Consider the following 14,843-nt stretch of genomic DNA (forward strand, 5'->3'; position numbering starts at 1 on the left):
AGAACAAAGTGAAGATAAAATGAGAGGTAATTGCTGAAGCCTGAATGCAGTTCAGTGCCCCTGCTCCCGAAGCCTCTTCGTGAAATTGTAAAAGTGGTGCAGTAGCCGCTTGGTTCCCGTAACAGTAACGTCAGAGCAGTCCCGTTATTTGGTAATTTTAAGCGTTCCCTCCCTGCAGCTCTTGTTTCCAGCCCTTCCTGTCACATGTGCTAACGGATCTCCCACCACTCGACCACTCTGCTCATTAGGTCCTCGGCTGTACCCATCGGGCGGCGGGGCTGTGAGCCCACGCCCCGAATGCTGCCCCAAGGGGGCCTTGCGATGCCTTCGTGGGCTGCAGTCCCTGGACCCTGGGCCCGGCCAGTGCTGGGCGACCTGATAACAATTGGCCTGGCTCTTAAAAAAAGAAGCCAGTTTCTGGCTTTTTAAATTCGCATTCGCTCACTAGCAGGCTTTTCGCATCTCCACCTCCATCTATACTTCCGACGATTTCCATCTTCATCCACCTGCCTGGGGTTGTTCGTTCTTGATTCGGATTCGGTGTGTGCGCTGCAGACGTTCCCCCAGTGTGATGACACACATCTGCTGCCCCCCTCCTGAGCAAGAGGGGCTGCCAGCCTCCGGCCGGGGCCCCCTGCTGCGCACACCCCCGCTCAACCTTCCCTGCTCGCCTGACCCTCCGTCCTCTGCCCCAAGGATGTCCGTGCAGTGTTGGCACGGCCCTGGGTCCTACAGAAAACCTTGGCTGGTCCTGCGGGTCCACAGTGCTGCCGCTGCTGAGGTGGCCGTGATGGGCAGGGCCCCTGCCCCTGGCCCCGTGCATTTGTGCCTTTGGCTGCCAGATGGATGTGCTGAGGTCGGCAGGGAGGGGCTGCTTTCCCGGGAAAAATCACCTCCTGCTGAAGCCAGTCAGAAAGTGCACGGAAGCCAGGGCACGAGGGCCCTTCTGGTCCGCACTGGGAGCCGCCTCCTGCCCGGGTCACGGGAGCCGGAAAGAGTTGCAGGGCCAGCGCCCTGTGCGTAGCCTCTCTGCCTCTCTCGGAGGGGCCGCGACTGAACCCAGCAGCCAGGAGGGTGCGATCAAGCCGCTGCCGCCAAGGGCTCTAAGGGGGATTCGCACAACTGTGCGTCAGGGGCGCCGCACGGACGGGTGGGACCAAGCCCGGCACAGGACGGAGAGGAGGAAGCACGCCTGCTTCCCTGGAAGGAGCACGCCCACCACTGCGGGAGGGCTTCCCTAGGAACAAGGACTAAGATTGGTGAACAGACGAAGAGCGGTGCCTGCCCACTTCGTGCCGCTGCCTGTGACTCAGATGGAGTTCAGGTTCGTGGCTGGGAACTGCTCTCCCCTGAGATGGACGCCCTCTTCACTAATTCATGGGCGGTGTCGCTGTCTGCGATCATCTTGTTCGTCTGTGTCTGTCTGCGGCTCACGTGGGTCGCTCCCGCGAGGATGGCGGGGCCCTGGGGCCAGGATGCCCAGTGCTCACACTCAGCGAGCTGGTTGAAAGGATGAGTGAACATCCTGTAGCTCAGACGTGCTCGCAGCTGTGAGCACCGAGCGGTCTCACTCCTCAGGCTTCCGAGTGTGAAGATGCTGGTGGCTGCGGGTCTGTCTGGTTCCTGAACCCCTCCAGCATCTGGCGGGCACGTCGTTCCCAGGAGGGACCAGAAGATGCCGGTGGGTCCAATGGGGAGACAGGCGCATTCCAGCCAGGCAGAGGGTGGAGTACGTCGTAACCAAGGTGTCTTCATTTCTTTCCGTGTGACCCCACAAAACTGGTTCGTGGGCTGTTGCCAGGAAAGTGAATTGACAGTTCGGCTTCAGTGCAGACGATTTGAAATGAGTACATTCATTATTTCTATGTAAATGACTGTTTGATCTTTGTAACCATTTGTTCTCTTAAGTGGATTTGATATTCCTTCTCCTAATTATCCATTTGTACTACAAGAGCCTGTTACCATAGGTAACCGGAAAAAATAAACCTCAGTTCAGCTCAAACTATTATAAATTTGGAGTTGGTGAAATGAGTTCGTAAGTATTTTCCTTAAGGTACTTATGGGCGGCAAAAAGGAGATCCGCACACAAAGCTGTTAATGAGTGACTAGTTAGGACAAACCTTTACCCTTTCAAGTGTCCAGTCTGTGACAGGGTGGCTTCGTGACCCTGCTGATGCCCCAGCTGCAGACGACAGCTTGGCTTGGCTGTTTTGCCAGACACAAGGTCCGCGATGGATGGAGGGAGGGATGAGAATCTGTCCAGAGCGCACACAGGCAGCAAAGGGACGTGAGCATTTTAAGAGTCTAATTACACCCTAGATAAACACAGGGAGAACCTGCAAGCCTCGGGGTCTTTGGTGGAACGCTCCCTGGGGTCGGATCCCTCAGGCCGGGGCGACAGGCGTTCAGGCTGAGCTCAGCGCTGCCCTCGCAGTTACGAGTCGGCCCAGCTCCTGTTCCTCTCCTCGTCCTCACGCCTGGGTTTATCTACAAAGAGGGATGGCACACAGTCTAAGGGTCAGCAGGCTCCTTAGCAGGACGAATGCCGCTGAATCTTTGATGCTCTGAAATGAGAACGAAGCAGGGGCTGGAGGTGCAGCCAGGCCAGGCCTCTGCTGCCCCCCCGCTGGCCACCCCTCAGCCTCTGCTACTGAAGAAAGCCGGCCGGCTGTTTATTTTCACTAGGAAATCAAAGCAGGGTCGGTGTCGAGTGAGGACTGGGCCGTGGGGGCCGCACCTTCCGAGAACAGTTCCAAAACCACTTGGTGTCCAGAAGCCCCTGGTGTGGAGCCAGCCTGACCTGTCCCCTGTGCTCCCACTGTCCCAACGGTGCTGCTTCCGGCCGCCTGCTCCCCCAGGAGCCCTGAGCCCGGGAGCAGGTTGGGGTGCAGCCATGTAGGGTGTGGGAGAGCCTGCCATGACCGACCTCAGCCACCCCGCACCCCGCCGCAGGCACCTGGACAACCCTCCTCTGGAGGCGCTTTCTCCCGACGGGGGGGAGTCCCACCTGCCGGCATCGGGACCTCGACGCGGCCGCCGCCCCAGCTTTTCACCTGCGAAGCCCGGCGGCCAACGGGCCCGTGGTGCAGGCAGCTTCCACATGGTGCCTCGGCCTTCAGAGGAGGAGAAGCCTGTTGGGAAAGGAAGCCCACGGGAAAGATGGGCGAAGGTGGAGCTTGAAGGAAACAGGAGACCCCAAGGGGCCTCACTGGTACCTGTGGAGGCCCGAGGGGAAGGGCCGCGTCCACAGAGCCAGCAGGGGTGAGAGTGGCCCTGAGATGTAATCGCAGCGCCTGGTTGGAAGGGTTGGCGCTCGTCTAGGGGGCGCTGAGAGACGACGTGGGGAGGTGGGGGGAGGGGAGGAGTCGGGGGTCGAGCCAGGAGGGCAGCCATCACCGGGAGGGGATCATGAGGAGCAGACCGAGAGGAGGACACGGGGACCCCGAGTCTCTGGGACGTGAGGGCCTGGGTCCTGGGTTGACCAGCCCCGAGAAGACACCCAAGAACTTCCGCAAGAGAGGGAATCGTGATGGGTGAACAGTCCCCACGGCGCTGGACCTCGGGGGAGGGAGCTTGGGGCAGACCTCGGGGTGGCCCTCAGATGGACCTCGAGGAGGAACTCTGGGCGGCCTCAGGGGGGCAGGCTCGGGAGGCCCAGCTGGCCATGTTTGGGTTCTGACCTCTGCCAGCTACACGGTCCCTTTGGTTGGAAATGCATTGACTGAGATGTAAGCACTTCTCCGTGTCAGTGTTAAGCTTCACCAGCAGCACTGAAAGCTTGGACATCATGGGGCAGCCCCTTCAGACTTCCGAGTGGAAATGGACTTCCTGCCCATCGCCTACATCGGGCCAGAGCAGTCAAGCATGGAGGTAGAGTAAGGACTCTTTAGACATGCAAAGGCTCAAAGATGTACCCGCCGCGTACCTCCTCTCAGGGGGGTGCCAGAGGACGCGCTTGGGCAGAAAAATGGAGTAAACTGAAGAGGAGACACCGCGTATCAAGGTGGACAGAGAGCCCCAAACAGAGAGGAGCTGAGAGCCGCTGCGGACCGCAGTGCACAGCAAGAGGGCAGAGGCCCCTGCAAGGGGAGGCAGGCCTTGGAAAGGAAACAGAACCGTCTGGTGTGTTTTCAATGTGGAGAAAATACCATGATTTACAGCAAGCTAAGCAACTTTAGAACAGGGCCATAAAACTTGAGGAAAAAAATAAAACATTTTACGAGGGAAAAGAATGTAATGCAGCGTAGCCCACAACCTGGCTCAGCAGTGAAGCGTCTCCACCTTATCTTAGTAGCTACAGATTTTACCTCAAAGCATGTGACCCCACTGTTTATCTAGAGGAAAGGGATCATGGATGCGGTGGGGATGGTGTCAGAGAACCGAATCCTCAGCTACACAAAGTCATAGAAATGTATACAGTTACTACATCAATAAGTAGTCAGGTAAGCACATTATTTAAAAGTATGGAAGTAACTATCAGAAGGAATAACTGAAAACTGTTGCCCCTGGGAGATGCGTCGTGGTAGGAATACTGTTTTTTCCTTTATAAGTCTATATTTTTTGTTTCATAAAACAAAAATATTAAAAACATGTTCAGTCACCAGAACTCATTCAAGAACGCGTAGATAACCTTGCTGATGACAGAAATTTAATTCATCGTTTAAAACCTTCCAAAAAGAAAACTCCAGTCCCAGATGGTTTCACTGGTGAATTCTACCAAAAGTTTAAGGAAGAAATGATACCAGTTCTGCACAAGCTCTTCCAGAAAATAGAACCCTTCCAGTATTATCCTGGCACCAAACCAGACAAAGACACCACAGGAAAGAAAAAAAAAAACACAGACCAGTGTCTCCCATGAACATAGATGCAAAACTCCAACAAAATGCTAATAAATCAAGTACGGCAATGTATACAAAGGGGAACACATCATGACTAAGTGGAATTTTTCAGGAAAGCAAGCCTGGTTCAACTTTTGAAAATCAATCAATGTAATTCACAATATTAACACAGCAAAGAAGAAAAACCATCTGGTCATCTCAATAGACGTGGAGAAAGTGTTTGACAAAATTCAATATCCATTCACAATTAAAACAAAAACATTCAATTCTAGAAATAGAGGGAATTTCTTTAACCTGCTGGAGAACACCTATTTAAAAAAACCTACAGCTGATGACATATGTAATGATGAAAGATAAATGACAGTGCCTTCTCCCTGCCATTGGGAATAAAGCCTATTTAGTCAGCATCGTTCTAGAAGTCCTACCCTGTGCAATGAAGCAAGAAAAAGAAAGACAAGTATACGTACGATGGGAAAGGAAGCAATAAAACTATGAACACACAAAAAATTCCCAAGAAATCCACAAAAAAGCTTGTAGAATGATTGAGTGCAGTTACACGGGGTCAGCACCCCCCCTAGGTATTTATCCAAGAGAAACGGAAGTGTGTCTCCACGAAAGCCCCCCAGCTGCTTGCATCAGCCCCAGACTGGAAAGCAGCGCCATGCACACCCACGGGTGCAGGGGTAACCGGCACATCCGTGCAGCAAGCCGTCGGCAATAGAGAGCAAAGCAGCATGAGTCTCAGGACACGATGTGGGAAAAGCAGACTCAAAAGTCTACACGCCGTGTCAGTCCGTTTATGAGGCGTTCTGGAAAAGGCAGAGGGATCCGTGGTTGCCAGGTTGGGGTGTGGGGACGGCCTGGCTGTAAAGAGGCGGCGCGGGGGCCTCGGGGTTGGCAGCGGTGGCTCCGCCCCCGGCCGCACCGGAGCGCGTGTCCTTCCAGGAAAGCCCGCGGGCACGTGTCTGACGGTCCCTGAGAATCGGGCTTTCCAGGTCGAAGGGTACGCACCCTGTGAAGGCTTTTCAGACGTATCTGTGAGACGTTCGTACCGATTCGTACTCTGCCCAGTGTTCTGGGCCCCTCTCGATCCTTGGCCTGGGGCAGTGGCCCCCGTGACCCTGGCCTGGTGGGGAAGCGGGTGAATTACGGAGCTCCTGAGGGGAACAGCTCAGCAATTTCTGATAAACATGAAAATGTTCTTGTCTACCAGCCAGAGGCTGCCACAGCCCTGGAGGGACGCTAGCAGTTCCGTTTGGTTGGTTTTTCGGTGACAGTGGCTAATAGCATCCACGTAAGGTTTGCAGTCCGGCACGGAATCTGATGTGTGGCCTCGCGATTTCTGGATGTGCAGGGACGTGGACAGTGTGGCCACACAGCCCGCTGCCCTGCGTCCACGTCTGTGGTCCGCTCAGACTCGACGCCGTGGTGACATAGCTGCTTCCTTGGGGGCAGCTGGCCTTTGGTTCTTGAGCCACAAGTAATTGAAGGATGCCCAGTGCCTCTTCCAGAAGCACAACAAACTGAAGGAGGGGGAGGGGCCCAGTGCCCAGGGCAGCGCCTGCCGGAGCATCACGCACAGACCCTCAGGCTGGTGCCGAGATCCCGTCCCGGGGGAGGGGGCGCGGCGTCCTGCGGCCTTTCCCCGGAAGGGAAGTCTCCCGTGGGACCAGACAGGACCCAGGGCCCTGGGGGAGGTGGCGGTGCCTCACGGGAGCCCTGGCGGAGCCCACGAGGGGCACCAGTGCAGGCTGTGCGGGGGGGAGCTGCAGCCTGGGGAGAAGGCCCCGCCTCCAGTGCTGGGGGCCCTGCCCACCCTCATCCAGCTGCCACCTCAGCCCCACAGCTGTGCTTCTGGCCTCCTGCCCTAGAGGACGACCAGGCCACCCCAGGGCTCCACAGCCGCCGAGGCCAGTCCTGGGCCACACGCACCTCCCTGTCACTTCTGCCCCCTCCTCAGGAACCCCCTTGCCTGTGGGGGACCCTGCCTCCCACCCCCAGCCCGGCTCTTGCACCCCCAGTGAGAACCCCATGCACCTGGTCCCGGTGAGTGGCGGGCCTGTGATGGTCACGCGTGGTCCAGCCTGCGGAGCCCAGGGGTTCCTTACGGCAGATGCTGCGTCCTCAGCTCCCCGCACCCACGGGTGGCCGGAGGTGGAGGGGCCGAGAGGGGGTCAGGGCTCCAGTGTGGTAGCGGCCCAGCCAGAGAAAGGGGCTCTGGGTCCTGGGATTCCCTTCGCTGCTCCTGTGTTTCCTCTGCGGAGCCGAAAGGTGCTTGTGATTCTGAATGGGGAGCCCTTTCCCTGGGCTCTGGGGGTCGCTGGTCCATTTGAGTGGCTCTGGCACATTCCAGGCCGTCTTCCTGGGGTCAGAGGTGGCCCTGCAGTTCTCACGGGAACACCCCCGGGGGACGCGAAGGGTGGTGTGGAGGTGAGACGGTCCCACCCACTGAGACCAGACACAGAGGTCCCCCACCGCCCGCGACCATCCCAGGGTGTAGGGCCCACCTTCTCTCCCTCCGGAAATGACCACTCCGGAGTCTCTGTGTCCCCCTCAAGCCCCCGAGACCCGAGCCCTCCCCTCCCGCCCCGACAGCTCGCGGGGCGGCAGCCGTTAGCAGACGCCCCGTACGGCCCCGATTGTCAGCCCCCGGGGGAGCAGAGGGCACACAGAGCAGACGATGGAGCCCAGCCTCGAGCCGGGCAGGCGGGGTGTGGAAGGTCCCCCCGGCTCGGGCGCACAGCAGCCGGTGCGGGGCAGCCATAGCCTAATCGCCGGCGTCAGTGGAAGTGCAGGCATGGGGCCTTCAGAAGTGGGTGAACCAGCGGAACACAGATTTACCGCTGACCCAGTTTTGGACAAATAGGCCAGATGTGTCAAATTGTGATAAATCACCGTCATTTTCGGGACTCAAAGTTCCAGAAATAGCTGCCTCCAGTGAGCCTCCTGGCTGGTCCTTAAGGGGGCGAGGGGAACCGCTTGCAGTGCGCCTCTTCCCAGACCCACCGGGTCGGATGGCTCTGGCTCCAGGCCGGTGCACTGGGGTCGCTCCTCCAGCACGGGGGGGGGGCGGGGGGGGCGGGGGGGCGGGGCCTGTGTCCCTCCCCCCACCAGCACACGTGGCCGCAGCCCACCTGAAGGGGGGCCAGGGATGATGGGGGACCCGGAGCCCTAGGTCGGCCCGGACGATGGGGCACCGTCGGGGGTGCTCCTGGGGCGGTGGGTCACGGGACCCCCAAGCACCCCTTGGGCTGAGGTCATCAGAGTCCTGAGCAGGTGAGGTAGGTACGACCCGGGGCTCCAGCCTCCCCTCCCGCTCACCGGCCAGAGGGTCCCCTTCCCCCACCCAGGGTTTCCAACCCTGTCAGTCCACGTGGCCCCAGCTGCGTCTTCCTGCCTAAATCCAGTTTTCCTGGAGCTGCTGTGTCCTAAGGCCCCAGGCCCAGTGGGATGCCCCTGCCGGCTCCTGTCCTGGGCCCGTGCCAGGGCGTCACAGGCCGGGGCATCGGCGCCACCTGGGAGGTGCTGCAACCCCTCAGAGCCTGACAAGGGTGTGCCCCAGGCTCACCCTCGGGGCTTGGAGCGCCCCCCAACCCCCGCTGCTCGGGAGCGGACTCGGCTTTTCCACCTGTGCGCCCCACGGAGCGGGTCCGAGACCCAGATGGGGTGGGAGCCCTTCATCCAGCTGGAGCCGCCATCACCTCTGTTTGAGGATGGACCTACCCAGTGACATTCAGGGGTTTATCCTAAAGCTGTGACCTTCCCCGGGGCCCACCCTCATGTCCGGGGCCATGTGGGGAAGTAAGCACATGGCCGGTTTTTCCAGGCGCACGACCAGGAGGGCGACTGATGCAGAGGCCAAGGCGCTGGGCTCAGACAGCTCATTAGTGAGAACGCCAGGCTCCGCTCGATACACGTAAATCGCCCTGGGCACTGGGCGGCTGGCTCAGAAAGTGCAAATCGGAGAGGTCTGCGGGAGTCGGGGCGCCCCAGCTTCCCCGTTGACAAGTTGGTGTCCGGCTTGGGGAGCAGCCCTGCGGGGTCCTGCTCACCTCTGCGTCCTCAGGGCACCGAGGCCAGCGCTGCACATGTCTTCTGAACCACGACCTGCTCCCTGTTGGGACCACCGGGCGGGTCCTCACCTCTAGTCTGCGTGCGATGGAAGCTCACCACTTCTTGCTGGGCGGGGACTCAGAGGGACGTGAGCCAGGTGGGGGCAGTGCCAGGCCCCGGGTCCCCTCACGCCCGGTGGGAGCCACGCCTTGTTGTCTGCCCTTTCATTCTGGCCATGCTGGTGGGTGTGAAGTGGGACCTTCGAGTGGGTTTGATCTGCACTTCCCTGATGATTAATGGTGTTGAGCCCCGTTTCATGCGCTTCTTGGCCACTTGTGTATCTTCTTTAGAGAAAGGTCTATTCAGATCCCTTGCCCATTTTTTAAATTGGGTTGTCTTTTTTATGGTTGAGTTGCAGGAATTCTTTCTATATTCTAGATACAAGTCCCTATCGTATGTGATTTGTAAACATATCCTCCCGTTCTGCGGATTGTCTTTAAAGACCTCGTCTCCAGAAAGTCACCTTCTGAGGTACTAACAGGGCTTGAACAGAAGGATTTTGAAGAGGAGCAGTTCAGGCCATGACAGTGTCCTTTGAAGCGATTACATTTTAAATTTGATTAAGTTTAATTCATCTATTTTACCTTGTTTGCTCCTGCTTTTGGTATCACATCTAAGAAGACTCTGGGATCACTGGTTTTCAGCCTGAAGACCTTCCTTTAGAGTTTTTGTAAGGCAGCTCTGTTCTGTTTATCTGGGCAAGTCTTTATGTCACCCCATTTTTTAATGACAGCATTGCTGGATGTAGGATTCTTGGGTGTCTTCTGAGCACTTTGAACACATTGCCCACTGCTTTCTGCTGAGACGTAGGCGTAATCTCACTAGAGTGAGCTCTCAGGTGACCTATCGCTGTCTCTGCTGCTTCCAAGCTTTCCTCCTTGTCTTTGGAGGTCAGCATTTTTCCTGTGATGTCTTTTCCCTGCTGGAGCTCAGGGAGCTTCCTGGGTGTGTAAGGTCCTTGTTTTTCAATAGATTTGGAAGTTTTCAGCCACGGTTTCTCAAACACTCTTCTCCTCCTCTCCTCTCCCCCTCCTGCTGGTACCTGGATTCCTTGGTTCCAGCACGATCCTTGCGTCCCTCTGTTCTCAGCCTGCGTAATTGTCACCAGTCGATCTTCAAGTTCACCAAACCCTTTTTCTCTGACAGTTCACATCCACTGCTGAGCTCCTAGAGTGAATTTTTTGTTACTGTACTTTTCAACTTCAAAATTTCCACTTGGTTCTTTTTAAATGTTTCTTTATTGACATTCTCCATCTGATGCAACGGATGGTCATCATACCTTCCACTACTTCTGTGTGTGTGTGTGTGTGTGCGGTACGCGGGCCTCTCACTGTTGTGGCCTCTCCCGTTGCGGAGCACAGGCTCCGGATGCGCAGGTTCAGTGGCCATGGCTCACGGGCCCAGCTGCTCTGAGGCATGTGGGATCCTCCCGGACCGGGGCACGAACCCATGTCCCCTGCATTGGCAGGCATACTCTCAACCACTGCGCCACCAGGGAAGCCCTCCACTATTTCTTTAATCAAGTTCTCCTTAGTTCTGTGAATGTATTTATAATGGCAATTTTGAAACTTTTTGTTAAATCTGACATTGCGTCACTCTCATAGGCAGTTTTTGTTGCCTGATTTCTTTTCTGATGTATGGGTCATACTTCACTGTTTCTTTGCCTGTCCTATAATTTTTTATTGAAAACTAGACATTTTAGACAATACAATTTAGGAACACTGGATATTGCCTTCCCCTGCCCCCCAGTTCAGGGCACGTTACTGTCATTTGCTTGTTTAGTGATTGGTTGGATTATTTTAGTGAAGTCTGTTCCTGCCCTGCCCCCTGCCACACACACACACACACACACACACACACACACACACACACACACATGCACGCACGCACGCACGCACAGGTGTTCAGCCCTTGGCGCTGCTCCTCTCAGAGGCCCAGTCACCCTGGGAGGACACTGGTTTTGGTAGCACTTGGGTCTCTTTCCTGGACCGAACTTTGAAAGTCCTCTAATTGCTGGCTGATTGCTCTGTTGTTTTCAACGGCCCTTGGGCATAAATTCCTCTAGAAACCAATCCAGCCACATTGTGGCTCTTAGGATGGAAGAGGTTCTGAGGTCAGTGCTGCTGTTTGTTCTGAGCCCAGGAGGGCTCCTCCATGTACCCCATTCTCTCCTGCAGACTGGCCGCCCCGCAGCCTGGGCTGGGTCTGCATTAGGTCCACAAACATCCTCTTGTTTCCCTTCCCTGCAGCCTCTACCACTCCTGAGAGCACCCTTGGGTTTGAACTTCACCACTTTCTGTTGCAAATGAAGTCAGTTCCTCTGGGAGATGATCAGGGGCATCTCTCTTACAGTCTGCGTCTCCCCTACACAACACCTCTGTGCCAGGGCTCTGGGCCTGGGGGTGGGGCAGTGGCAAGCTCCTTCCTTGGTGACCCCCATTCTCTGAGCTGAGTGCCCTGCAGAGAGACGGGGAGCCAGCGGGCCGAGGTCCTCTCTGTCGTCTCTCCTGCCACGGAACCACCCTCACAAGCTGGGGCGAGGGCTCAGGGGGTCCCGGCATTCTCAAGGTACAGCCTCCATTCCACTGCAGGAGTGGGGGCTGTATGCGAGTAGGTGCCCCTTTTCCCAGCCACACTCCCCGGGGACTCAGCCCACGGGGACAGGGAGCCCCGTGTTCGTGGCTGCAGCCTCCGGACTGGAGCCCCCTCCCTGCTGAGCTGGGACGCCGGGGGAGTCTCAGTTCAAATACCAAAGACTCTCCTTTTTAAACCAATTTCCACAGATTTTCTTGAATACATTTTTCATTTTCTCTTGTCCTTAGGAGTGTTTCCAGAGGCTTTAAATGGTTGTTTTTTAACGATTTTCTCTGGTTTTGCTGAGGAGCTGGTCAGCTGAGCTCTGATTGCTCTCCTGTGGGAAGCAAGCTCCCAGTCAATTTTTGTGTTGTTGGTTTTTTTTTTTTTTTTTTTACAGGAATTGGGCTTTTTTGGTTTGCAACCCTTGCCCTTGCAGTGGCACATGGGCACGGGTGGGCGTCAGGAGGACGGGCAGCCCGGGAGGGACGGGCCCCCCTGCCCCCAACACGTGTCCCCCTCTCCCCACCCCAGGGCGAGTGCTCCCCCAAGTGCCGCGGCCTGTTCGTGCTGGAGACGGTGTGCGTGGCCTGGTTCTCCTTCGAGTTCCTGCTGCGCTCGCTGCAGGCCGAGAGCAAGTGCGCCTTCCTGCGGACACCGCTCAACATCATCGACATCCTGGCCATCCTGCCCTTCTACGTGTCGCTGCTCGTGGGCCTGGCGGCGCGGCCGGGCACGGGCGGCAACAAGCTGCTGGAGCGCGCGGGGCTGGCGCTGCGGCTGTTGCGCGCGCTGCGCGTGCTCTACGTGATGCGCCTGGCGCGCCACTCGCTGGGGCTGCGCTCGCTCGGCCTGACCGTGCGCCGCTGCGCGCGCGAGTTCGGGCTGCTCCTGCTCTTCCTCTGCGTGGCCATGGCCCTCTTTGCGCCCCTCGTGCACCTGGCCGAGCGCGAGCTGGGCGCGCGCCGCGACTTCTCCAGCGTGCCGGCCAGCTACTGGTGGGCCGTCATCTCCATGACCACCGTGGGCTACGGCGACATGGTGCCGCGCAGCCTCCCCGGGCAGGTGGTGGCGCTGAGCAGCATCCTCAGCGGCATCCTGCTCATGGCCTTCCCGGTCACCTCCATCTTCCACACCTTCTCGCGCTCCTACTCAGAGCTCAAGCAGCAGCAGCAGCGTGCCGCCAGCCCCGAGCCCGCCCTGCGCGAGGACAGCACGCACTCCGCCTCTGCCTGCGCCTCTGCCGCGGAGGACGACGGCTCGCAGGGCCCCGACGGTGCCGGCCGGGCCGGGGACTCCATGGCCGGGCTGTGGGCATCCGCGGGGCCGCCCTGACCCGGAGGGGACGCGGCACCGGTGAAGAGGCTGCTCCCCCGGAGCTCCAGGACCAGAACCGCATTCTCACCTCCCGCTGCGCACGGAGGGACAGGGACGACTTTGGGGGCCCGGCTCCCTTTGCCGTGCATGTTGCTCGCCCCGCACAGCCCAGAACTTGGCCCGGGGCTGACCCCGGCCTGAATCGGGGGTCACAGCCATCCTGTGCTTTGAGTAAAGAGTTGAACTCCAAGGAGCGTCACCAGCCTGTTCTCCGCTTTCCTTTTGTCTCTGGATTTTGGACTCCATGATGGCCGGCTAAAAGTAAATTCAACAATCCCAGAAGCTCCAAGCCTGTAGCAGATGCCAGAAGGCCACACTCGTCCCCAGGCCTCACCTTGACCTTCCCCTGCTCGTCGCTGGTGGGGCGCAGTGGGGCTGGGAGAGGGCACAGCCCCTTCCTGCGCCCACCGTGTCACCCACAGTGGGCCATGCCCATCAGAGGGCGTCTCCCCATCACATCTGCAGAAGCCCACGTCGCTGCCAAGCGATAGGGACAGAGGTGTGACACTGATGCTCACAGCACCCCAGTCCCTTCGGGGAGGGGTGTCCCAGCCCTGACCTCTGACCTCCCTTCCCTGGCACGAGCTCCGTGGGGATCTTCCGGGCTCCGTCCTCACCTGTTCGCCCCTGAAAACGCCTGGCAAATCTGAAGGCCTGCACGTCAGCTGGCCCCACCCTCCCCTCGGGCGCCCCGGCCCCGCCCGGGGTGACTGAGCTGCTTCTCTGGAGGCCAGAGGAATCTGTGCTGACACATCGCTTTGCACCCAGCACAGCTGGTTGTCTGGGAAGAAACCGCTTCCTCCTGCGGGGCGGGGAGGCCTCGCCGATTTTCCCTCCAAGGGTTCGGTCAGCGGTGGAGTGACCCAAGGCAGCTGTCCCTTGTCCTCCCCCGCTCTCGCTGCAGTGGCTCTGAGGGCACCCAGGCGCCCTGCAAGACCAGAGGCCACCTCGGGTCACGGGATGGGGTGCCCGTCGGCCGTCCTGCTGGGAACCGCGGGTGTGTGGGGAGGGGCGGAGTACACCCACTGCCCACCACGCGGGCAGAGCGCCAGCCGCTGGCTTGTCTGTTCCATCTCCCCACCGCCACCCCGACCCCCCCCCGCCACGGTCCCTCCGTCTGCGCTCTGGCAGGCTCCACTGGCTGTGGCCTCGGTTGCCCATCTGGGTTGGGGGCCGGGAACTGGCCAGGTCCCCACCGGCCTGCTCCCTCCTGCACGCCCAGGAAACCCAGGCTGGAGACACGGCGGTGGAACAGCCCTGCGCCTCCCGCAAGACGTGGTGTCGCCATCCCTGCCTCCCTGGCCACCTGCTGGAAACGCTCAAAAGCACGGCAGGAGGGAGGACAGGAGACGGAGTCTGCGAATGCAGCCGTCTCAGCCCCCCAAGTGCTGTGCAGAGAGGGATGGTCAGTTCCCGCCGACTCACGGCTCGCTGACGTGGGGGCACCGGGTTTTGATTGCTCTGGCCACCAAACCAGTGGGCAGGCTGAGTGGGCCAGGCACACTCCTGTGCACCTGAGTTTCCCCACCGGTAAAACCAGAGTGATCCCGAAGAACCCTCTGGCTCCACAGCCCCAAGATGCGGGATCCTGGTCCCCACCCGAGCTCTCTGGGTGACCCCAGAACGTCTGTAAAGCGTTTAAGGGGGTGACTTGTGTCTGTGACATTCCAGGAACCAGCCAACACTCCCCTTCCCCTCGGGGCTGCTTTCTGCACAGGCTGTGCATCCTCCCTTGGGCCCCCCTCCCCCACCCCCATCTGACCCGCGTGCGCTACTCAGACTGAACGGGGCAGCTCCAGGGCCGAACACGCTCCACTGTCAGTGCTGAGCGTCAGAAACCCCCATATTTGCTTCCAAAATAGCCCCAATTCCTGTACCCCTTATCTTCGGGGAAAATGCGTCCCCCCCCCCACATACAGTTTCTTCTTGGCCAGCTGGATA

General features: G+C 58.6%; 1 protein-coding gene across 1 annotated transcript in view; it reads left to right on the forward strand.

The window, feature by feature from the left end:
* Positions 1-12,860, forward strand: part of KCNG2 (potassium voltage-gated channel modifier subfamily G member 2) — a 42,936-nt gene extending 30,076 nt beyond the window's left edge. The window contains exon 3 of the mRNA XM_060119475.1: positions 12,060-12,860. Within this exon, the coding sequence (XP_059975458.1) occupies positions 12,060-12,860 (801 nt within the window). The remainder of the gene's footprint in view (positions 1-12,059) is intronic.
* The last annotated feature ends 1,983 nt before the right edge of the window (positions 12,861-14,843 follow it).

Source organism: Mesoplodon densirostris, chromosome 15 (assembly GCF_025265405.1).
Source record: "Mesoplodon densirostris isolate mMesDen1 chromosome 15, mMesDen1 primary haplotype, whole genome shotgun sequence".
NCBI classification, from domain to species: Eukaryota; Metazoa; Chordata; class Mammalia; order Artiodactyla; family Ziphiidae; genus Mesoplodon; species Mesoplodon densirostris.